The sequence below is a fragment of the Microcaecilia unicolor genome, chromosome 9 (assembly GCF_901765095.1).
Source record: "Microcaecilia unicolor chromosome 9, aMicUni1.1, whole genome shotgun sequence".
Classification (NCBI taxonomy): Eukaryota; Metazoa; Chordata; class Amphibia; order Gymnophiona; family Siphonopidae; genus Microcaecilia; species Microcaecilia unicolor.
The window spans coordinates 70,190,632-70,215,012 of record NC_044039.1 but is presented as its reverse complement, the minus strand read 5'-3'; the positions used below and the strand labels follow the sequence as shown (position 1 = coordinate 70,215,012).

Sequence of the window (24,381 nt, the reverse complement as noted above, 5' to 3'; positions counted from 1 at the left end):
TCCTCGCCCCCGATTGCATCGAGTGCATCGAGGCATCGGCCCTCTGCATCGGGGCGACATCGGAGGGCTGCGTCGGTGGTATCGAGACCTCCTCGTCTGCTGATGTCGTCGGACGGTGGTGCTTCGTCTGGAGTGCAGGTGAGGGCTGTCCATTCCCCTGCTGGTGGCGGTGAGCCTTCGGGTGGGTCTCCCCCTACCCTGAGGGCTCCTGCGGTACAGCCCCCCCGAGACCGACCTTCTTCGACCTCGGCCCCAAGGAAGAGACGGCTGGATTCTACGTCCTCCTCGTCGGTGCCGGGAAGCTCCGGTGACGTGCTTCGTTCCAAAAAATTGAAGAAGCATCGTTACCGGTCCCCTTCCCGTGTCGGCACCGAGAGCTCTGGGTCGCCGAGGGAGTCGGCACCCAGTAAGCATCGGCACCGAGAGGACCGCTCGCCCTCTGTTCAAGAGGTGTCGATGCGCTCCCCTTTGGACAGCCCGGAACAGCCTCCACGCCCGGAACAGGTTCTGACATCGACTCCTGCATCGGCTTCCATGTCTTTTTCCACAGCCGCTCTGCACGAGAGCCTCCGGGCCGTTCTCCCAGAGATCCTTGGAGAGCTGTTGCGCCCTACCCCTCCGGTACCGGGGGTGCTTGCGCCACCGGTACCGTCGAGCGAGGCGCCGGCTGGCCCATTGTCCGGGGTGACGTCTCCGACATCGGTGCCGCTTGCGGTATAGAGTGCGGTAGCCTCCCAGGAAGGCTCCCCGACTACGTCAGCGGAGGGAGCTTCACCGGTGCGGGCGAGGGAGTCTACCTCTCGACGCTCCCACCGTGGCCGTGGTTCCACGGAGTCGAGCCGGGCACGGTTGCAGACACAGGTCCGTGAACTTGTGTCTGACACCGATGGTGAGGCCTCGTGGGAAGAGGAAGAAGACATCAGATATTTCTATGATGAGGAGTCTGAGGGTCTTCCTTCTGATCCCACTCCCTCTCCTGAAAGACAGTTCCTTTGTCCGGGAGATGTCTACGGCCATCCCCTTCCCGGTGGTTGTGGAGGACAAGCCCAGGGCTGAAATGTTTGAGCTCCTGGACTATCCTTCTCCACCTAAGGAAGCGTCCACAGTACCCATGCATCATGTCCTCCAAAAGACATTGCTGGCGAACTGGACCAAGCCTCTAAGTAATCCCCACATTCCCAAGAAGATCGAGTCCCAGTACCGGATCCATGGGGACCCAGAGCTGATGCGCACTCAGTTGCCTCATGACTCTGGAGTTGTGGATTTGGCCCTAAAGAAGGCCAAGAGTTCTAGGGAGCATGCTTCGGCGCCCCCAGGCAAGGACTCTAGAACCTTGGACTCCTTTGGGAGGAAGGCCTACCATTCTTCTATGCTCGTGGCCAAGATTCAGTCCTACCAGCTCTACACGAGCATACACATGTGGAACAATGTGCGGCAGTTGGCGGGCTTGGTGGACAAGCTCCCCCCTGAGCAAGCCAAGCCATTTCAGGAGGTGGTCAGGCAGCTGAAGGCGTGCAGAAAATTCCTGGCCAGAGGGGTGTATGACACCTTTGATGTTGCGTCCAGGGCCGCTGCTCAAGGTGTGGTGATGCGCAGACTCTCATGGCTGCGTGCCTCCGACCTGGAGAATAGAATCCAGCAGCGGATTGCTTACTCGCCTTGCCGTGCGGATAATATTTTTGGAGAGAAAGTCGAGCAGGTGGTAGAGCAGCTCCACCAGCGGGACACCGCTTTCGACAAGTTCTCCCGCCGGCAGCCTTCAGCCTCTACCTCTACAGGTAGAAGATTTTTTGGGGGAAGGAAGACTGTTCCCTACTCTTCTGGCAAGCGTAGGTACAATCCTCCTTCTCGACAGCCTGCGGCCCAGGCTAAGCCCCAGCGCGCGCGCTCTCGTCAGCAGCGTGCGACTCAGCAAGGCCCCTCGGCTCCCCAGTAAAAGCAAGGGACAAGCTTTTGACTGGCTCCAGCAGAGCATAGCCGACATACAAGTGTCAGTGCCGGGCGACCTGCCAGTCGGAGGGAGGTTGAAAGCTTTTCACCAGCTGGCCTGTCATAACCTCCGATCAGTGGGTTCTCCAAATAGTCCGGCAAGGATACACCCTCAATTTGGCCTCAAAACCTCCAAATTGTCCACCGGGAGCTCAGTCTTACAGCTTCCAGCACAAGCAGGTACTTGCAGAGGAACTCTCCGCCCTTCTCAGCGCCAATGCGGTCGAGCCCGTGCCATCCGGGCAAGAAGGGCTGGGATCTATTCCAGGTACTTCCTTGTGGAAAAGAAAACAGGGGGGATGCGTCCCATCCTAGACCTAAGGGCCCTGAACAAATACCTGGTCAAAGAAAAGTTCAGGATGCTTTCCCTGGGCACCCTTCTCCCCATGATTCAGGAAAACGATTGGCTATGCTCTCTGGACTTGAAGGACGCCTACACGCACATCCCGATACTGCCAGCTCACAGACAGTATCTGCGATTTCAGCTGGGCACACGTCACTTCTAGTACTGTGTGCTACCCTCTGGGCTCGCCTCTGCGCCCAGAGTGTTCACGAAGTGCTTGGCTGTAGTAGCAGCGGCACTTCGCAGACTGGGGGTACACGTGTTCCCCTATCTCGACGATTGGCTGGGGAAGAACACATCCGAGGCAGGAGCCATGCAGTCCATGCAGATGACTATTCGCCTCCTGGAGCTACTGGGGTTTGTGATAAATTATCCAAAGTCCCAGCTTCTCCCAGTGCAGAAACTCGAATTCATAGGAGCTCTGCTGGATTCTCAGACGGCTCGCGCCTATCTCCCAGAGACGAGAGCCACCAACTTGTTGTCCCTCATCTCGCGGGTGCGAGCGCCCCAGCAGATCACAGCTCGGCAGATGTTGAGATTGTTTGGCTACATGGCCTCCACAGTTCATGTGACTCCCATGGCCCACCTTCACATGAGATCTGCTCAATGGACCCTAGCTTCCCAGTGGTGTCAGGCTGCTGGGGATCTAGAAGACGTGATCCACCTGTCCACGAGTTTTCTCAAATCCCTGTATTGGTGGACGATTTGGTCCAATTTGACTCTGGGACGTCCTTTCCAAATTCCTCAGCCACAAAAAGTGCTGACCACGGATGAGTCTCTCCTGGGGTGGGGAGCTCATGTCGATGGGCTTCACACCCAAGGAAGCTGGTCCCTCCAGGAACGAGATCTGCAGATCAATCTTCTGGAGTTACGAGCGATCTGGAACGCTCTGAAGGCTTTCAGAGATCGGCTGTCCCACCAAATTATCCAAATTCAGACAGACAACCAGGTTGCCATGTATTACATCAACAAGCAGGGGGGCACCGGATCTCGCCCCCTGTGTCAGGAAGCCGTCAGCATGTGGCTGTGGGCTCGCCGTCACGGCATGGTGCTCCAAGCCACATATCTGGCAGGTGTAAACAACAGTCTGGCCGACAGGTTGAGCAGGATTATGCAACCTCACGAGTGGTCGCTCAATTCCCGTGTAGTGCGACAGATCTTCCAGGTGTGGGGCACCCCCTTGGTAGATCTCTTCACATCTCGAGCCAACCACAAAGTCCCTCAGTTCTGTTCCAGGCTTCAGGCCCACGGCAGACTGGCATCGGATGCCTTCCTCCTGGACTGGGGGGAGGGTCTGCTGTATGCTTATCCTCCCATACCTCTGGTGGGGAAGACTTTGTTGAAACTCAAGCAAGACCGAGGCACCATGATTCTGATTGCTCCTTTTTGGCCGCGTCAGATCTGGTTCCCTCTTCTTCTGGAGTTGTCCTCCGAAGAACCGTGGAGATTGGAATGTTTTCCGACCCTCATCACACAGGACGAAGGGGCGCTTCTGCATCCCAACCTCCGGTCCCTGGCTCTCACGGCCTGGATGTTGAGAGCGTAGACTTTGCCTCTTTGGGTCTGTCGGAGGGTGTCTCCCGCATCTTGCTTGCTTCCAGGAAAGATTCCACTAAGAGGAGTTACTTCTTTCTGTGGAGGAGGTTTGCCGTCTGGTGTGACAGCAAGGCCCTAGATCCTCGCTCTTGTCCTACACAGACCCTGCTTGAATACCTTCTGCACTTGTCTGAGTCTGGTCTCAAGACCAACTCTGTAAGGGTTCACCTTAGTGCAATCAGTGCATACCATTACCGTGTGGAAGGTAAGCCGATCTCAGGACAGCCTTAGTTGTTCGCTTCATGAGAGGTTGCTTTTGTCAAAGCCCCCTGTCAAGCCTCCTACAGTGTCATGGGATCTCAATGTCGTTCTCACCCAGCTGATGAAACCTCCTTTTCAGCCACTGAATTCCTGCCATCTGAAGTACTTGACCTGGAAGGTCATTTTCTTGGTGGCAGTTACTTCAGCTCGTAGAGTCAGTGAGCTTCAGGCCCTGGTAGCCCAGGCCCCTTACACCAAATTTCATCATAACAGAGTAGTCCTCCGCACTCACCCTAAGTTCTTGCCAAAGGTTGTGTCGGAGTTCCATCTGAACCAGTCAATTGTCTTGCCAACATTCTTTCCCCGTCCTCATTCCTGCCCTGCTCAGCGCCAGCTGCACACATTGGACTGCAAGAGAGCATTGGCCTTCTATCTGGAGCGGACACAGCCCAACAGACAGTCCGCCCAATTGTTTGTTTCTTTTGATCCCAACAGGAGGGGAGTGGCTGTGGGAAAACGCACCATATCCAATTGGCTAGCAGATTGCATTTCCTTCACTTACGCCCAGGCTGGGCTGGCTCTTGAGGGTCATGTCACGGCTCATAATGTTAGAGCCATGGCAGCGTCGGTAGCCCACTTGAAGTCAGCCACTATTGAAGAGATTTGGAAAGCTGCGACGTGGTCATCTGTCCACACATTCACATCTCATTACTGCCTGCAGCAGGATACCCGACGCGACAGTCGGTTCGGGCAGTCAGTGCTTCAGAATCTGTTCGGGGTTTAGAATCCAACTCCACCCCCCTAGGCCCATGTTTGTTCTGTTCCAGGCTGCACTCTCAGTTAGTTGGTAAATTTTTTAGGTCAATCTCAGTTATGTCCTCGCCGTTGCGAGGCCCAATTGACCATGGTTGTTGTTTTGAGTGAGCCTGGGGGCTAGGGATACCCCATCAGTGAGAACAAGCAGCCTGCTTGTCCTCGGAGAAAGCGAATGCTACATACCTGTAGAAGGTATTCTCCGAGGACAGCAGGCTGATTGTTCTCACAAACCCGCCCGCCTCCCCTTTGGAGTTGTGTCTTCCCTTCTCTTTGTCTTGCTACATATGAGACTGGCCGACACGAGCCGGTTCGGGCGGGAAGACGGCCTCGGCGCGCGAGGACTAGCAAAGGACTTTGCTAGAAAGTGTTCCGATTGGAGGGGCTGCCGTGGACGTCACCCATCAGTGAGAACAATCAGCCTGCTGTCCTCGGAGAATACCTTCTACAGGTATGTAGCATTCGCTATTTGCCTGCCTACCTGTGGTATAGTGTCTTGATACTGCCCTTGAAGGAGATGTGGAAGGATTTGGCCAAGTTGTGGTCTTTTGATCATCGTTGTAGTAGATTACTACCCCTTCGGGGGAATGGAGAATTTGAGTAGGGTTCAAAAGATCGCTTTGGAGCAGTTACAGCAAGATAAATCCATCAAAGTTACATGGGCGGATAAAGGAGGAGGGGTGGTGGTGTTGGACTTTTGTGAATATGTACGGGAGGCGAATAGACAGTTGGCAGATGAGGGATGTTATAAAGAATTGGAAGGGGATCCTACAGTGCAATATCAGAAGGCAGTTTTTGAATTATTGTCGGATGCCAATAAACAGGGGATTATTACCTTTCGGGAATGTAATTTTTTATATAATCAATTTCCAATGATCCCCATAGTGTATTTTGCACCCAAAATTCACAAGAGCCTTCACCACCCCCCCCCCCCCCCCCGGGTGCCCTATTGTCTCAAGTAAAGGGTCGTTATTTGAACTTCTTTCTCAGTTTTTGGATTTTCATGTGCGTCTGTGTCTTCAAACGATACAGTCATATGTTAGAGATTCTAGCCATCTTCTTGAGTTGTTGGACAGTTACGAATGTTTGCTGGGAGAGGAGGTTATATTGGTTAAGTTGGATGTGGTATCACTATATACCAATATACCACAAAATGATGCGGTACTAATGCTGGAGCGACTATTGAATTCATTGCAGTTCACATCAAAAAGTAGCTTTGTTGAACAGTATGGCTCGTATGGTGATTTCACATAACTTTTTCAAATTTGGGGAGAAATATTATTTACAAGTAAAGGGTGTTCCCATGGGGGCAACCGTAGCCCCCACGGTGGCATGCCTTTATATGGCCCAATACGAGGAAAGATGGGTGTACAGTTCCCCATTTTTTGATCAAGTTATAGGTTGGCTAAGGTATATTGATGATGTACTGATGATATGGCGGGATGATGTACATCAATTACAACAGTTCTTGGAATACCTGAATGCACAGGATGTTAATATTAAGTTTGAACATCAAATAGGTGGTGGGTCAGTGAATTTTTTAGATGTGAATATCAGGGTGCATCAGAGAACATTTGTTACACAGGCATTCCGGAAAGTAACAGACCGCAATGCGGTGTTACATTATCGGAGTCATCACCCTACTCAGCTTAAAAACAGCATACCAACTGGGCAGTTCTTACGTATTCGTAGGTTATGCTCAGCGCGCAGTACATATCAAGATCAGGCTCAGGAGATGATTAAACGGTTCAGGCAGCGGGGGTATCCACCTAGGGTGATTCACAAGGCGGCCAAACGGGCATTTAACACCCATAGGGAATGGCTGTCTGGCTCTAACACGCAGTTTAAATCACGCAGGCTTACTTGCATTTTACCTTATACGCAAAACAGTTTGGCTGTAGAGAAAGTGATTAGGCAATTGTGGCCCATGGTTACAGTACATCAACAGTTTCAAAGCATGCCTATGTTCACATACACGCGAGGGCCAAATATGGGAGAGATTTTGTCCCATTATAAGCGAATGGACACAGCTCGAACAGATGATTTTGGGAGAGGACATACAGTATGTGGAGGGTGTGTGTATTGCAAGTATGCCATGCAGGTTACACAAGTGATAATTTCACACACACAGGGACGTGTTTTTAAGTTGCAAACACATACAGATTATAATACCAAACAGTGTGTATATGGAATTTGCTGCCCATGTGGACTATGGTATGTGGGGCATACAGTTAGGAAAATTAAGAACAGGATGGCTCAGCACCTTAGCAACATTAGGTTAGCCAAGCAGGATACACCATTAGTTGCCCATTGGGGGAGGGCTGGCCACACTGTGGAGGATCTTCAGTTTGTGGTATTGTTTAAAGTGCAAGGAAACTGCAGAGGAGGCAACATTACACAGCAGTTGTTACGATGTGAGCAAAGAACCATTTTTAGGTGGAATACGGTAGAGCCAGGGGGTTTGAATAAGAAAGTTGAGTGGCTACTGGTTTGAGTAGGTGGGGCTGGATGGTATGGTGTTTGATTAGGTTTTAAGCCAGCTTTCACAGCGCATGGGCCAGCATTTGGTAGGCAGATGTGAGGTGGAAGTAGAATCCCCACCGTCTTGCAGCCATAAGGGATTTACAAGTTTACACAGTGAGTAAAATGTTAATGTATTAGTATAAGTTATTGAGAGGGGTTTAGGATAGATTTGTGAGCACTTTTGCATATGTTTGTTTGTGTAGGACCCGACTCCTGATGACGCGGATGTAGCGAAACACAGGCTGTGTAGAGTCTGGGGTATATCGGATGACTGTAAGAGTTTCAAGCACATCGCATGAGTGGAAGTGGATTTATTAGATAAAGAAGATATACAAATATAGAATAACTCTGTAGCAAGGCTTAGCAAAATACAAAAATATATATAGAACTTGTTGATCATAAAAACAGAACTGGATTGCTACTGCATAGAAATTACACAAAATGATTCTTCCTGGATTACAAGATAATTACACAAGCCTGATTTGTAACCTAAACTATGGTTCTTATAGTAACACTAGTAAAACATGCCCGTTTCTGGAGGAAATGAAACGGGCGCTAGCAAGGTTTTCCTGCCGAACCCCCCCTCCCTACCCACCCCTTTGGCGTTGTGAAGCCACTCACCGCCATTGCTCCGCACCTCGTCAACGCACGCCACCTTCATCCACTGACGCCATTGCTCCCACCTCGATTTTTGATGCCATTGCTCCGCCCTTGACGTCATCATGTTTGACGCGAGGGCAGGGCCCAGACACAGTGATTTCGGTGGCTTCACCACCACGAACCCTTCGAACCCGAAGGAATTGCCCGCAGGAAGTGACACTGACGTCAGTGTCCTCAGAACGTTGAGGGTGAGTTTTATTATATACGATAGTAACATAGTAGATGACGGCAGAAAAAGACCTGCACGGTCCATCCAGTCTGCCCAACAAGACAACTCTTATGTGCTACTTTTTGTGCATACCCTACTTTGATTTGTACCTGTGCTCTTCAGGGCACAGACCGTATAAGTCTGCCCAGCACTATCCCCGCCTCCCAACCACCGGCTCTGGCACAGACCATACAAATCTGCCCAGCAATATCCCCGCCTCCCAACCACCAGCCCCGCCTCCCGATCTCGACTAAGCTCCTGAGGATCCATTCCTTCTGCACAGGATTCCTTTATGCTTATCCCACGCATGTTTGAATTCCGTTACCGTTATCATTTCCACCACCTCCCACGGGAGGGCATTCCAAACTATGGTTCTTATGCCAAATACAAAGGTTAGCAGCAATCTCCTGACCAGGAGCTATGACGTAACCAGTCTTTCTTAGATAAACACCAATCACTAATCCCAGACAACAGAGAGTAAATCACGCTATCTCACCTCGATGAGGAAGATGAGGATTCCTTCTTAGACTCTAGCTGTCTCCCCAGCGAGTCAGTCTTAGATGTAGTGCAGGGTCTCTCTGCAGATGGCAGGTGTCAGTCACTCTGTGCTGTATTTCAGAGCTGGTATAGCTGAACCCAAAGGTATTCTCACCAGATATCCAGTTCACAGGCGTTTCAGGTCTTCTCCCTTCTCTTGTCAGTCCAAACTCTCCGATGGTCCCCGACTAACTGTCTTTCTTCTGTTCCCGCTTTCTTAGTACTTCTCCGTCAGGTGACATCAGGACCCAATCCCTGACCTGTCCAGCTCACTGCATGGGCAAGAAGAGTCCTTTGTTTTGTGACCTTGAAAATGGTAACTTTCTGGTCTGCATCCCTGTTTCTAACCAGCCTTTCTGGAGCCATGGTTTCACTCCCCTTTCTCAGCTTCTCAGGGTGATAACAGGGTGGTTGTAACACAAAATGTCCTTGGCTGTGGTCTGCCTGCTAGTAATTTTCCACAAGCTGAAAAGCTGGATCTTGCTGACTCAGAGATGTTCAGGTCAGAGATTGTAGCAGCCATCTTGTTTGTAACAGGCTGCATTAGGCTTGTATGAACCAAGACCAGCTCAGGTGAGATCACAGGGAAATACCCCTACAATTTCCAAACACACACATGCACAAAACAGACAAGTACTGAGCTATTAATATATTTTTGCAAGAAATGAACACTTGTTTTGACAAACATAGCATTACAATGACGAAAAGAACATGTTTTATACTCACTACAAATAGTGCCTTCGTCTTCCTTGTTAGGCAGTCTGTGTGAAAGTTGCAAACCTGCAGGTGGCTGATGCTCCGTGTGAAGTTCTCCAATGAGATTCCTTTATCTCTTTCGTGACTGGTTTCACCATGAGGTTGTGCCACATGGCTCAAGCTCCCGGTTAGACTAGTTGGGGTGAGAAACAGATCCTATGAGAGGACTTCACTGGAGCTTTTGCAGGCCAAAAATATGAGGTTGGTGGGCCACAGGTTGGACAAGTCAGATCTGGATACACTACATCAACTGGCTTACCTTTATTCACATATTTATGCATGCCTTTAAAGAAATAAAGCAAATTGGTGAGGCAAGACCTCCCTTGGCTGAATCCATGCTGACTCTGTCCCATTAAACCATGTTTGTCTACGTGTTCTGTAATTTTATTCTTTATAATAGTTTCCACTATTTGGCCCAGCACTGAAGTCAAGCTTGCCAATCTGTAATTCTGGATCACCTCTTGAACCCTTTCTAAAAATCAGCGTCACAATGGCCACCCTCCAGTCTTCAGGTACTACGGATGATTTTATTGACAGATCACTAGCAGCAGATGAGTTCTTTCAAAACCCTGAGGTTTATACCATCCAGTCTGGGTGATTTAACTTGAAGTCCTCTCTACTGAGTTCCCCTAAAGATCCTGTTTCAACAGTATCCTTTAAGGATACTCCACACCGAACCATGTGCTCTTGGGCAACTGTCGGCTTTTCCCCCCATTTTAGTTTAAAAGCTGCTCTATCTCTTTTTTAAATGTTAGCTCCCGCAGCCTGGTTCCATCCTGGTTAAAGTGGAGTCCATCCTTTCAGAACAGGCTCCCCCTTTCCCAGAATGTTGCCCAGTTCCTAACAAATCAAAATCCCTCATCCCTACACCATAATCTCAACCATGTATTGAGACTTTTTGGGTCCAGCGTGTGGAAAGGGAAGCATTTCTGAAAATGCTGCCCTGGAGGATCTAATAGAGTGGTTGTCCCAGATGTAAGGGCTTATGAGCTAGACAGAGAACTTTAAAAGAGATACAGTATTTAACCGGGAAAATACTTGGTGGAAGGAGGACAATCAATGGGACACTGTGTTATCAGGGTACAAATTGTATCACAATGATAGAGTGGATCAATTTGGAGGGGGGGGGGGGGGTTGCACTATATGTTAACGAGGGAATTGAGTCCAACAAAATAAACATTCTATGTGAAACAGATGGCAGTGTGGAATCCTTGTGGATAGAAATTTAATGTGTGAAGGGAAGGAGTATACTAGTAGTGCCGTACTATCTTCCTCCAGGACAGAACCAACAGACAGATAAAGAAATGTTTACAGAAATTAGGAAAGCTGGCAAATTGGACATTATAATAATGGGTGATTTCAATTACCCAATATTGACTGAATAAATGTTACATCAGGGAGTGCGAAGGAAGTAAAATTCCTAGATGCAATAAATGACTACTTCTTGGAACAACTGGTCCAAGAGCCGACAAGAGGGGGAGCTATTTTAGATCTAGACCTTAGTGGAATGCAGAGCAAGGTGCGAGAGGTAATGGTAGTGGATCCACTGGGAAACGGTGATCATTGCGTGATCAAATTTGAGCTATCTGTAGTGAAGTCACTAAGGAAATCTACTGTAGCAGTATTTAATTTTTGAAAGGGCAACTATGACAAAATGAGGAAAATGGTTAAAAAGAAGCTACAAGGATTGCCCGCAAAGGTTAGGACTTTAAATCAGGCATGGACATTGTTCAAAAATACCATTGTGGAAGCCCAGACCAGATGTATTCCACGTATTAACAAAGGTGGAAAGAAGAGCAAACAACAGCCAGTATGGTTATAAAGTGAGGTGAAAGAGGTTATTAGTGCCAAAAGAACATCTTTCAAAGAATGGAAAAAGGATCCAAATGAAGAAAATAAGAAGCAACATAAGCATTGTCAAGCTAGATGTAAAGCATTGATAAAGAAGGCTAAAAGGGAATATGAAGAAAAACTTGCCGCAGAGACAAAAACTCATAGTAACACCTTTTTCAGGTACATCAGAAATAGAAAACCTGTGTGGAAATCCATGGGACTGTTAGATCATGAAGGAGCAAAAGGGGCACTCAGGGAGAACAAGGGCATAGTGGAGAGATTCCTTGCTTCAGTCTTTACAGGCGAATATGTAAGAGATCTGCCTATACTGAAAATGGTTTTCAAGGGTGACGATATGGAGGAACTGAAAGAAATCTTGGTGAACCTGGAAGACATACTGAACCAAATCAACAAGCTAAAGAGTGATAAATCACCAGGGTACTGAGAGAACTCAAGCATGAAATTGCTGATCTGCTGTTAGTGATCTGTGACCTGTCATTAAAATTGTCTGTAGTACCTGAAAATTGGAGGGCGTCTAATGTAACAGGGTTCCGGGGTGATCTGGGAAATTACAGACCAGCAAGCCTGACTTCAGTCCCGAGCAAAATAGTGGAAACTATTATAAAGAATAAAAATTATGTGTACATGGTTTAATGGTGCAGAGTCAACATGGGTTCAACCAAGGGAAATCTTGCCTCACCAATTTGCTTCCTTTCTTTGAAGGTGTGAATAAACATGGATAAAGTTGAGTGGTTGATGTAGTGCATCTAGATTTTCAGAAAGCTTTTGACAAAGTTCCTCATGAGAGACTCCTGAGAAAATTAAAAAGTAATGGGATAGTAGGTGTTAGGAAAATTTGAATCTCTCACCAAAAAAAGCACACTCTTAGGACTCTGAGCAAATTCTGCAGCTTTATTAGATCTGTGCGCACAGAGAGACAACCCATCAGGGTAGAAATCCTGATGCAGTCTGAATTGAAAACTCTCAAATGCTGACTTAAATAGACAAAGAACTTACTATCTAACAATCAACAGGTGTCTATTTTCTAACTAAGTTTTAATGAGGTAAAAAGCAATAACTTCTTCTTACCTTTGAAGTTATGTTTCTCTAATAAGATAAGTAGACTTCTAACTCATTAAAACATACCAATGTGATGATATAGTTGAGCAGGTCTTCTGACTAGCAAGCTATTTTACAGCTGCAGAACTTTCTGGACAGCATAAACATTTCTTTGCTTCTCCCTCTACTGGCCCCTTAGATAAGGCTCACATACAGAGCTGATTACACATTCAACCTATTTCCTTGCTAACGAGCTAGTGAATTACAGTCATGGCCTGTGAATGACCTTTTCTTTATTCAGCAGTAAGGCCTAACTAATTCTAGCATGCATTTCTCTAAGGTAAGCATAAGGTACAGTACATACATAGAATGATTTCTTTTTTTCTTTTTTTTTTTTATAACAGTAGGCAATGTCTCTCTGTGGATTAGGAATTGGTTATTGGACAGAAAACAGAGGGTAGGGCTAAATGGGCATTTTTCTCAATGGAGGAGGGTGAGTAGAATATTATAATGCCTCTGTATCGCTCCGTACCTTACCTTCAGTATTGAGTTCAATTGTGGTCACCGTACTCAAAAAGGATATAGCAGAATTAGAAAAGATTCAAAGAAGTGCGGCCAAAATGATAAAGAGCATGAAACTCCTCCCGTATTAGGAAAGGCTAAAGAGGATAGGGTTCTTCAGCTTCGAAAAGAGACAGCTGAGGGGAGATATGATTGAGGTCTACAAACTCCTGAGTGATGTAGAATGGGTAAAAGTGAATCAATTTTTCACTCTTCAAAAGTATCCCAGTGTGACAAATTTCTTGTATGCATGATGTTTACAGTTGCTTTTCTATTTAAATATAGCATTGTTTTCTGTTTATTGTAGGGTACGTGTTATTTTGTTGTAAACCTCTATGATCTGGCATGTCATTAATGGTGGTATATCAAGTGCATTCATAAACATAAACCCTCCTGGGCCCATTCATTTCTGTTCCAGGCTACACCTTCACAACAGGGATTTTTGTATTAGAGGGAGTGGTTCTGGTTGGCCTTGTCGTTTCAAGTCCCTTTTGAATGTCGTTTGTTGTTTTTGGTGAACTGAGTAGCTAGGGATTCCCATATGTGAGTACATAATGTTCCGTCTGTCCTCTTAAAAAGCAAATTAAGTTACTGTGTAGCAAGTGTTCCCCAGGGACAGCAGGGCATATGTTCTCTCATACCCTTTCACCTCCCCTAGGAGTTACATTCTCTATGCTTTTTATTCAACTGGGGGATCCCATGTGAGTTGGGTAGGCGGGAAGGCACGTGCACATACACAGTCAGCCTGCCAAAAGCTTCTGGAAGATAAAGGAACACTGGGCACCGTCTGTACAGGGGCTCCGTGGATGATGTCACTCACATGGCGAACAAGTGTCTTGCTGTCCTTAGAGAACATCTGCTACAGGTGACTACATTTGCTTTTCTACATTTTAAAGTAGTCTAAAAACATATTTATTTATTTATGCAGTGCATTGACTCCTAAATATATTAATGACTATGTGGTTGGGGCAGGAGGAGGCAGCAGACCTCAAATTATCAGCTAAGAAACCTTTTCTCTTCTTTTTTTTTTTGTTTTACTATTTCACAAGGTGATAAGTATATCAATAAATAAGCTTGATTTCTTTATTAATTGTTAAAAGTTGTCTATAGTACTTATAGAAGTTGAATATGTCAGCAGCAATATTAAACTTCTTCCAAGATACATAAAATAAATGTTTTATGTTTGTTACCTTTTCTAGTCTAAATTCAGATTTTGTATTCTTTTCTAGATTTTGAGGCCAGCCGAAGGAAAGCAAGGCTATGTAGACAAGAATTTGAACAAGTGAAAAAGAGGCGGTATGAACTTTTTAGCCAGTGTTTTGAGCATGTATCAGTAGCTATAGATCAGATCTACAAGAAACTCTGCAGAAATACCAGTGCTCAGGTATACATTGTTATCAGATATTTGGTATATAGCTTTGTATCACATCTGAGGTTAGTTTTTAAATGTCACTTTTGCAATGGAATCACCACATCTGTAATCCTAAAAATTGTCAGGGGTCCGTTTCATGCTTTCTCCGTATTTCCCATTTTATTTTCAATATTTATATTTGCTTCAAAGATACAATTCATTAAGAGAAAAAAGGAGTCAAATAGACTAAACAAATCAAATATACTTATAATCTAGAAAAAGTCCTCAGAAAATACAATTTAGTTAAAAATATATATAATTATGGGTTAGCCATTAGAATATACTGTGATCACTCTAGGCCGGTCCAGACACATGGATATATACTTTCCTACCAACAGATGGAGATTAAGAAATAGTGACCTGTGACATTACCTTATAAATATCCTGTGCAGCCCTCTTCCAGCCAGTGTTTTTCAGTTCCAGCAGATAGTAGGTGAGGTACCCTGTGCAGTTAGGCTAGGTGTTCTCCATAGACGGCATGGTTCTTTGAACCACATGAATGGGTGATGTCACATGTTGGTGGAGCCAACCAAAGTGTATTCCTTAAGTTCAGAAAGCTCTAGAAAGGTTTCTGCACTTGCACACTTTCTATTCTCACCAACTGTATCAAATCTCATCGGTCACAATTTTTCCACAGTAGTGGTCAGACCGTACTTTGGATTCCCCTCATCAGTTCAATTCTGAGCTTATCCTAATGACCCAGCCCACCCACATGATTCCTGTCCTGACGATTATTATACCTTAGACCATGTCTCCCAATCTCCTTATGCTCATCCCCCAATCTTGTCTTCTCCATTCTTCCTACTCCTTACCTCTCCCAATCTCCTTTCCTTTTGCACATCTCTGTTTACCTCTCCATGTTCAATTTACATGTCCTTAAAACCCCACTATTACTATGTTTACTACAATTTGTAATATTCTCATTCAAAACTTGTAATTCTATTTACTATGTAAGCCGCATTGAACCTGCTGTGTGTGGGAAATGTAATAAATAAAATATTATTCTTTACTTAAGTACATAAGTATTGCCATACTGGGACAGCATCCTATTTCCAACAGTGGCCAATCCATGTCACAAGTACCCGGCAAGATCCCAAAACAGTACAGTACATTTTATCTTGCTTATTCTAGAAATAAGCAGTGGATTTTCCCCAAGTCCATTTTAATAATGGTGTATGGACTTTTCCTTTAGGAAGCCAGCCAAATCTTTTTTAAACACCACTAAACTAACCACTTTTACTACATTCTGTGGCAATGAATTCCAGAGTTTAATTACAGGTTGAGTGAAGAAATATTTTCTCAGATTCGTTTTAAATTTACTACTTTGTATCTTCATTGCATGCCCCATAGTCCTAGTATTTTTGGAAAGAGTAAACAAGTGATTGACCGCTACCCGTTCCACTCCACTCATTATTTTATAGACCTCTATCATATCTCCCCTCAGCCGTCTTTTCTCCATAAACCACTACTAAATGGACTTGGGAAAAATCCACAATTCCATGAATAACATGTATAGAATGTTTGTACATTTGGGAAGCTTGTCAGGTGCCCTTGGCCTGGATTGGCCACTGTTGTGGACAGGATGCTGGGCTCGATGGACCTTTGGTCTTTTCCCAGTATGGCATTACTTATGTACTTATGAACAGCCCTAGCCGCTTTGACTGTCCCTCATAGGGAACTCATCACATCCCCCATTATCATTTTCGTCACCCTTATAAGTACATAAGTAATGCCATACTGGGGAAAGACCAAGGGTCCATCGAGCCCAGCATCCTGTCCACCCTTCTCTGTACCTTTTCTAATTCCACTATATCTTTTTTGAGATGCAGTGACCAGAATTGAACACAATATTCGAGGTGCAGTCGCATCATGGAGCAATACAAAAGCCAATATAATGTCCTCATTTTTGTTTTCCATTCCTTTCCTAATAATACCTAACATTCTATTTGCTTTCTTAGCTGCTGCCGCACACTGAGCAGAGGGTTTCAATTTGTGACCTGGATTGGCCACTGTTGGAAACAGGATGCTGGGCTCGATGGACCTTTGGTCTTTCCCAGTACGGCAATACTTATGTACTTATGTATCATCAACGGCGCCTACATCCCATTCATGGTTGGTGACTCCTAATGTGGAACCTTGCATTACATAGCTATAATTCGGGTTCCTCTTTCCCACATGCATCACTTTGCACTTGCTCACATTAAACATAATCTGCCATTTAGATGCCCAATCTCGTAAGGTCCTCTTGTAATTTTTCACAATCCTCTTGCAATTTAACAACTTTGAATAACTTTCTGTCGTCAGCAAATTTAATTACTTCACTAGTTACTGAATATAATTGCGTATTCCCATTACATGATTAATTATTCTGACCTAAAGACCTCGGATCTGCTCAGACTGTTTTACACAGTCTGAGCACTAACAAGCTCCATAATCAGAAGGACACCTGGGATTCAGTGGATATAATAATATAGTTTTATTAAGCATCTCACCCAAGGTAGTACAGGCAATTAGGCATTCATACCTGGAACACGGTGGAACAGCTCTCTGCGACACGCTGCAGGTGTTGTCAGTCTTCTCTCTTCTGCCTTCTCCGCTGATACCCCAGAAGACTGCTTTTTTTATACCTTTCTGGTACCATTCATTCCTATGGACTCTCACTTTCTCACCACCTGTCTCTGCATATTATCAGTTGATAATTATGACTTAAAATATTTCCAAATTCTGGGGGAGGAAGTGACGTCAGCGAGCGGCATGGACGCCTGAACCGCTAGCTCCGGGTGCCCCGCGGCAAAAACGACCTTTAGCGCATGCTAAAACACAGCTGGAGAGTCCAAAAATACCGGCAACAGCAGCCTAAACAATAGTGATCCGAAAGCATATGAACGTTAGCCAGACGGTGGTGGATCTTTCGCGATTTGCGTTCGCGAGAAGTACAACGTCGCTGGAAAACAAAATGGCGGACGAGTGAAAGGCAAAAGACAAGGAGAACGAGGAGAGATCAAGGCCCAAGGAGGCGCCGCTGGAACAGCGAAGAACAGCAGAACCCACGGGGGGGGAGCAATCGAGCCTTCAGGTGTGGCTGCAAGATATTAGCTCAGATCTCAAGGCGCTCCGTGCAGAGGTGGCGAAGTTGGGCACTGATCAGTGGGGCGAAATCTGGGAGCTGAGTGTGCGGCTAGAGGATACTGAGGCACAGATTGAAGCCCACAATGAAGCCCTGGGATCGCTAGACCAACACATTGCTGAGATAAGGAGCGAACAACAACAAATGCTTGACAAAATGGAATACCTTGAGAACCGGGGCCGCCATAATAACTTAAGATTTCGTGGCTTGCCCGAAACATCTACCTATCAAGATAGTGAAGAAGTAGTTCAGCAAATGGTTCGCGAACTGTTAACAAAAAATGGGACAGAGATGGAGCTTGAGACAATACGACTGGAGAGAGCGCATCGGGCGCTGGGACCTGAGCGCAATAATAGACCAAAAGATATCATCGCCTGTTTTTCTAGCTACAAGGTAAAAGAACAAGTATTGAAAATGGCGCAATAGACCCAGGACTTTAAATGGGACACATATGCTATAGAAATATATCAAGATCTTGCAGCAGTGACACTGAGAAGGAGAGGGGAGTTAAAGCCCTTTCTCCGAGGACAAGCAGGCTGCTTGTTCTCACTGATGGGTGACGTCCACGGCAGCCCCTCCAATCGGAAACTTCACTAGCAAAGGCCTTTGCTAGTCCTCGCGCGCCCATGCGCACCGCGCATGCGCGGCCGTCTTCCCGCCCGAACCGGCTCGTGTTCGTAAGTCTTCTTTTGTCCGCGCTCGGGACGGTCGTGTTTTGCGCCGTTTCGTACCCCTCAAAGTTGACCCTCGCGCGTCTTCACGATTTCTTTAAAAAAAAAAAAAAAAAAAAAGAAGACCTCGGTCTTTTCCCTTCCCGTATTTCCAGTTGTTTTCCCCGACGTAAGTTTCTTTTCGCTTTCGGGGTAGGCCTTTTTTAGGGCCTCGGTACGGGTTTTTTCTCTCCCTGTTTTTGGTGCCCTTAGTCGCCATTACGAATTTTGATTTCGCCGGCGTGATTTTTCCGCCTATGTCATCGAAGTCTCCCAGCGGCTTCAAGAAGTGCACCCAGTGCGCCCGGGTAATCTCGCTCACTGATAGGCACGCTTCGTGTCTTCAGTGTCTGGGGGCTGGGCACTGCCCGCAGGCCTGTAGTCTTTGCGCTCTTTTACAGAAGAGGACTCAGGTTGCGAGATTGGCCCAGTGGAACGTGTTGTTCTCGGGCTCTTCATCGACAACAGCACCGGAGGCATCGAGTGCATCGACGTCGGCAGCATCAAGACCTTCGACCTCAACTGCATCGAGGTATCGACCCTCTGCATCGTCGGTACCGAGACATCGAAAGGTTGCGTCGGCATCGGTGGTACCGGGACCTCCACTGTTGCTGATGTCGTCGGACGGTGGTGCTTCGACTGGAGTGCAAGTGAGGGCTGTCCATTCCCCTGCTGGTGGCGGTGAGCCTTCGGGTGGGTCTCCCCCTACCCTGAGGGCTCCTGCGGTACAGCCCCCCCGAGACCGACCTTCTTCGGCCTCGGCCCCGAGGAAGAGATGGCTGGATTCTATGTCCTCCTCATCGGTACCGGGAAGCTCCAGTGACATGCTTCGTTTGAAAAAATCAAAGAAGCATCGACACCGGTCTCCTTCCCGCATCGGTACCGAGAGCTCTGGGTCGCCGAGGGATTCGGCACCCAGTAGGCATTGGCACCGGGAGGACCGCTCACCCTCTATTCAAGAGGTGTCGATGCGCTCCACCTTGGACAGCCCGGAACAGCCTCCACGCCCGGAACAGACTCTGACCTCGACGTCTGCATCGGCTTCCATGTCTTTCTCCACAGCCGCTCTGCACGAGAGTCTCCGGGCCGTTCACCCGGAGATCCTGGGAGAGCTGTTGTGCCCTTCCCCTCCGGTACCGGGGGAGCTTGCGCCACCAGTACCGTCGAGTGAGGCGCTGGCTGGCCCCTTGGCCGGGGTGAGGTCTCCGACATCGGTGCTGCTTGCGGTACCGACTGCGGCCGCCTCCCAGGAAGGCTCCCCGACGACGTCGGCGGAGGGAGCTTCGCCGGTGCTGGCGAGGGAGTCTACCTCTCGACGCTCTCACCGTGGCCGTGTTTCCACAGAGTCGAGTCGGGCACGGCTTCAGACACAGGTTCATGAACTTGTGTCTGACACCGATGGTGAGGCCTCGTGGGAGGAGGAAGAGGACATCAGATATTTCTCTGACTAGGAGTCTGATGGTCTTCCTTCTGATCCCACTCCCTCCCCTGAAAGGCAGCTTTCTCCTCCCGAGAGTCTGTCTTTTGCGGCCTTTGTCCGGGAGATGTCTACGGCCATCCCCTTCCCGGTGGTCGTGGAGGATGAGCCCAGGGCTGAAATGTTTGAGCTCTTGGACTATCCTTCTCCACCTAAGGAAGCGTCCACAGTACCCATGCATCATGTCCTAAAAAAGACATTGCTGGCGAACTGGACCAAGCCTTTAACTAATCCCCACATTCCCAAGAAGATCGAGTCCCAGTACCGGATCCATGGGGACCCAGAGCTGATGCGCACTCAGTTGCCTCACGACTCTGGTGTGGTGGATCTGGCCCTAAAGAAGGCTAAGAGTTCTAGGGAGCATGCTTCGGCGCCCCCGGGCAAGTAGAACCTTAGACTCCTTTGGGAGGAAGGCCTACCATTCTTCTATGCTCGTGGCCAAAATTCAGTCTTACCAGCTCTACACGAGCATACCTATGCGGAACAATGTGCGGCTGTTGGTGGGCTTGGTGGACAAGCTCCCTCCTGAGCAAGCCAAGCCATTTCAGGAGGTGGTCAGGCAGCTGAAGGCATGCAGAAAATTCCTGGCCAGAGGGGTATATGATACCTTTGATGTTGCGTCCAGGGCCGCTGCTCAAGGTGTGGTGATGCGCAGACTCTCATGGCTGCGTGCCTCCGACCTGGAGAATACATAGTAACATAGTAACATAGTAGATGACGGCAGAAAAAGACCTGCATGGTCCATCTAGTCTGCCCAAGATAAACTCATATCTTGAATTTGTACCTGTCTTTTTCAGGGCACAGACCGTATAAGTCTGCCCAGCAGTATTTCCCGCCTCCCGACCACCAGTCCCGTCTCCCATCACCGGCTCTGGTACAGACCGTATAAGTCTGCCCTCCCCTATCCTAGCCTCCCAACCACCAACCCCTCTTCCCCCCACCTGCTCCGCCACCCAATTTCAGCTAAGCTTCTGAGGATCCATTCCTGCTGCACAGGATTCCTTTATGCATATCCCACGCATGTTTGAATTCCGTTACCGTTTTCATCACCACCTCCCGCGGGAGGGCATTCCAAGCATCCACCACCCTCTCCGTGAAAAAATACTTCCTGACATCTTTTTTTAGTCTGCCCCCCTTCAATCTCATTTCATGTCCTCTCGTTCTACCGCCTTCCCATCTCCGGATAAGATTTTTTTGCGGATTAATACCTTTCAAGTATTTGAACGTCTGTATCATATCACCCCTGTTCCTCCTTTCCTCCAGGGTATACATGTTCAGGTCAGCAAGTCTTTGGTCATACGTCTTGGAACGCAAATGCCATACCATTCTCGTAGCTTTTCTTTGCACCGCTTCCATTTTTTTAACATCCTTCGCAAGGTACGGCCTCCAAAACTGAACACAATACTCCAGGTGGGGCCTCACCAACGACTTGTACAGGGGCATCAACACTTCCTTTCTTCTGCTGATCACACCTCTCTCTATACAGCCTAGCAACCTTCTCGCTACGGCCACCGCCCTGTCACATTGTTTCGTCGCCTTCAGATCCTCGGATACTATCACCCCAAGATCCCTCTCTCCCTCAGTACCTATCAGACTCTCCCCGCCTAACACATACGTCTCTCGTGGGTTTCTACTCCCTAAATGCATCACTTTGCATTTCTTCGCATTGAATTTTAATTGCCAAACCTCAGACCATTCTTCTAGCTTCCTCAGATCCCTTTTCATGCTTTCCACTCCCTCCCGGGCGTCCACTCTGTTGCAAATCTTAGTATCATCCGCAAATAGGCAAACTTTACCTTCTAACCCTTCAGCAATGTCACTCACAAATATATTGAACAGAATCGGCCCCAGCACCGATCCCTGAGGCACTCCGCTACTCACCTTTCCCTCCTCCGAGCGAACTCCATTTACCACCACCCTCTGTCGTCTGTCCGTCAACCAGTTCCTAATTCAGTTCACCACTTCGGGACCTATGTTCAGCCCATTTAGTTTATTTAAGAGCCTCCTGTGAGGAACCGTGTCAAAAGCTTTGCTAAAATCTAAGTAGATTACGTCTATAGCACGTCTATGATTCAATTCTCCAGTTACCCAATCAAAGAATTCAATGAGATTCGTTTGGCACGATTTCCCTCTAGTAAAACCATGTTGTCTCGGATCTTGCAGCTTGTTGGCTTCTAGGAAATTCACTATCCTTTCCTTCAGCATGGCTTCCATTACTTTTCCAATAACCGAAGTGAGGCTTACCGGCCTGTAGTTTCCAGCTTCTTCCCTATCACCACTCTTGTGAAGAGGTACCACCTCCGCTGTTCTCCAGTCCCTCGGAACCTCTCCCGTCTCCCAGGATTTATTAAACAAATCTTTAAGAGGACCTGCCAGGACCTCTCTGAGCTCCCTCAATATTCTGGGGTGGATCCCGTCCGGTCCCATGGCTTTGTCTACCTTTAGCTTTCCAAGTTGTTGATACACACTCTCTTCCGTGAACGGTGCTATATCCATTCCATTCTCAGGTGTACTTTTGCCAGTCCCTCGCGGTCCTTCTCCAGGATTTTCTTCAGTGAAAACCGAACAAAAGTAGCTATTTAGTAAATTGGCTTTTTCTTCATCATTATCTACATAGCGGTTCGCTGTATCTTTTAGTCTCACAATTTCCTTTTTAGTCCTTCTTCTTTCACTAATATACCTGAAGAAATTTTTGTCGCCCCTCCTTACATTTCTAGCCATTTGTTCTTCCGCTTGCGACTTTGCCAGACGTACCTCTCTCTTGTTCAGAAGAATAGGATCCAGCAGCGGATTGCGGACTCCCCTTGCCGAGCGGATAATATTTTTGGAGAGAAAGTCGAACAGGTGGTAGAACAGCTCCACCAGCGGGATACCGCTTTCGACAAGTTCTCCCGCCGGCAGCCTTCAGCATCTACCTCCTCAGGTAGACGTTTTTATGGGGGAAGGAAGACTGTTCCCTACTCTTCTGGCAAGCGTAGGTACAATCCTCCTTCTCGACAGCCTGCGGCCCAGGCTAAGCCCCAGCGCGCTCGCTCTCGTCAGCAGCGTGCGCCTCAGCAAGGCCCCTCGGCTCCCCAGCAAAAGCAAGGGGCGAGCTTTTGACTGGCTCCAGCAGAGCATAGCTGATATCAACGTGTCCGTGCCGGGCGATCTACCGGTCAGGGGGAGATTGAAAGTTTTTCACCAAAGGTGGCCTCTCATAACCTCCGACCGTTGGGTTCTTCAAATAATCCGGCAAGGATACACCCTCAATTTGGTCTCGAAACCTCCAAATTGCCCACCGGGAGCTCAATCCTACAGCTTCCAGCACAAGCAGGTACTTGCAGAGGAACTCTCCGCCCTTCTCAGCGTCAATGCGGTCGAGCCCGTGCCATCCGGGCAAGAAGGGCTGGGATTCTATTCCAGGTACTTCCTTGTGGAAAAGAAAACAGGGGGGATGCGTCCCATCCTAGACCTAAGGGCCCTGAACAAATACCTGATCAAGGAAAAGTTCAGGATGCTTTCCCTGGGCACCCTTCTTCCCATGATTCAGGAAAATGACTGGCTATGCTCTCTGGACTTGAAGGACGCCTACATGCACATCCCGATACTGTCAGCTCACAGGCAGTATCTACGATTTCAGCTGGGCACACATCACTTCCAGTACTGTGTGCTACCCTTTGGGCTCGCCTCTGTGCCCAGAGTGTTCACGAAGTGCCTGGCTGTAGTAGCAGCGGCGCTTCGCAGGCTGGGAGTACACGTGTTCCCCTATCTCGACGATTGGCTGGTGAAGAACACTTCCGAGGCAGGAGCTCTACAGTCCATGCAGATGACTATTCGCCTCCTGGAGCTACTGAGGTTTGTGATAAATTATCCAAAGTCCCATCTTCTTCCAGTACAGAGACTCGAATTCATAGGAGCTCTGCTGGATTCTTGGATGGCTCGTGCCTATCTCCCAGAGACGAGAGCCAACAACTTGTTGTCCCTCGTCTCTCGGGTGCGAGCGTCCCAGCAGATCACAGCTCGGCAGATGTTGAGATTGTTTGGCTACATGGCCTCCACAGTTCATGTGACTCCCATGGCCCACCTTCACATGCGATCTGCTCAATGGACCCTAGCTTCCCAGTGGTTTCAGGCTGCTGGGGATCTAGAAGACGTGATCCACCTGTCCACGAGTTCTCTCAAATCCCTGTATTGGTGGACGATTTGGTCCAATTTGACTCTAGGACGTCCTTTCCAAATTCCTCAGCCACAAAAAGTGCTGACTACGGATGCGTCTCTCCTGGGGTGGGGAGCTCATGTCGATGGGCTTCACACCCAGGGAAGTTGGTCCCTCCAGGAACGCGATCTGCAGAACAATCTCCTGGAGTTACGAGCGGTCTGGAACGCTATGAAGGCTTTCAGAGATCGGCTGTCCCACCAAATTATCCAAATTCAGACAGACAACCAGGTTGCCATGTATTACATCAACAAGCAGGGGGGCACCGGGTCTCGCCCCCTGTGTCAGGAGGCCGTCAGCATGTGGCTGTGGGCTCGCCGTCACGGCATGGTGCTCCAAGCCACATATCTGGCAGGCATAAACAACAGTCTGGCCGACA

The 24,381-nt window shown here is 47.9% G+C and overlaps 1 protein-coding gene across 1 annotated transcript in view; it reads left to right on the top strand.

The window, feature by feature from the left end:
- Window positions 1-24,381, top strand: part of SMC1B (structural maintenance of chromosomes 1B) — a 1,336,696-nt gene that overhangs the window by 1,129,631 nt on the left and 182,684 nt on the right. Inside the window, exon 21 of the mRNA XM_030213853.1 lies at window positions 14,309-14,463. Within this exon, the coding sequence (XP_030069713.1) occupies window positions 14,309-14,463 (155 nt within the window). The remainder of the gene's footprint in view (window positions 1-14,308; window positions 14,464-24,381) is intronic.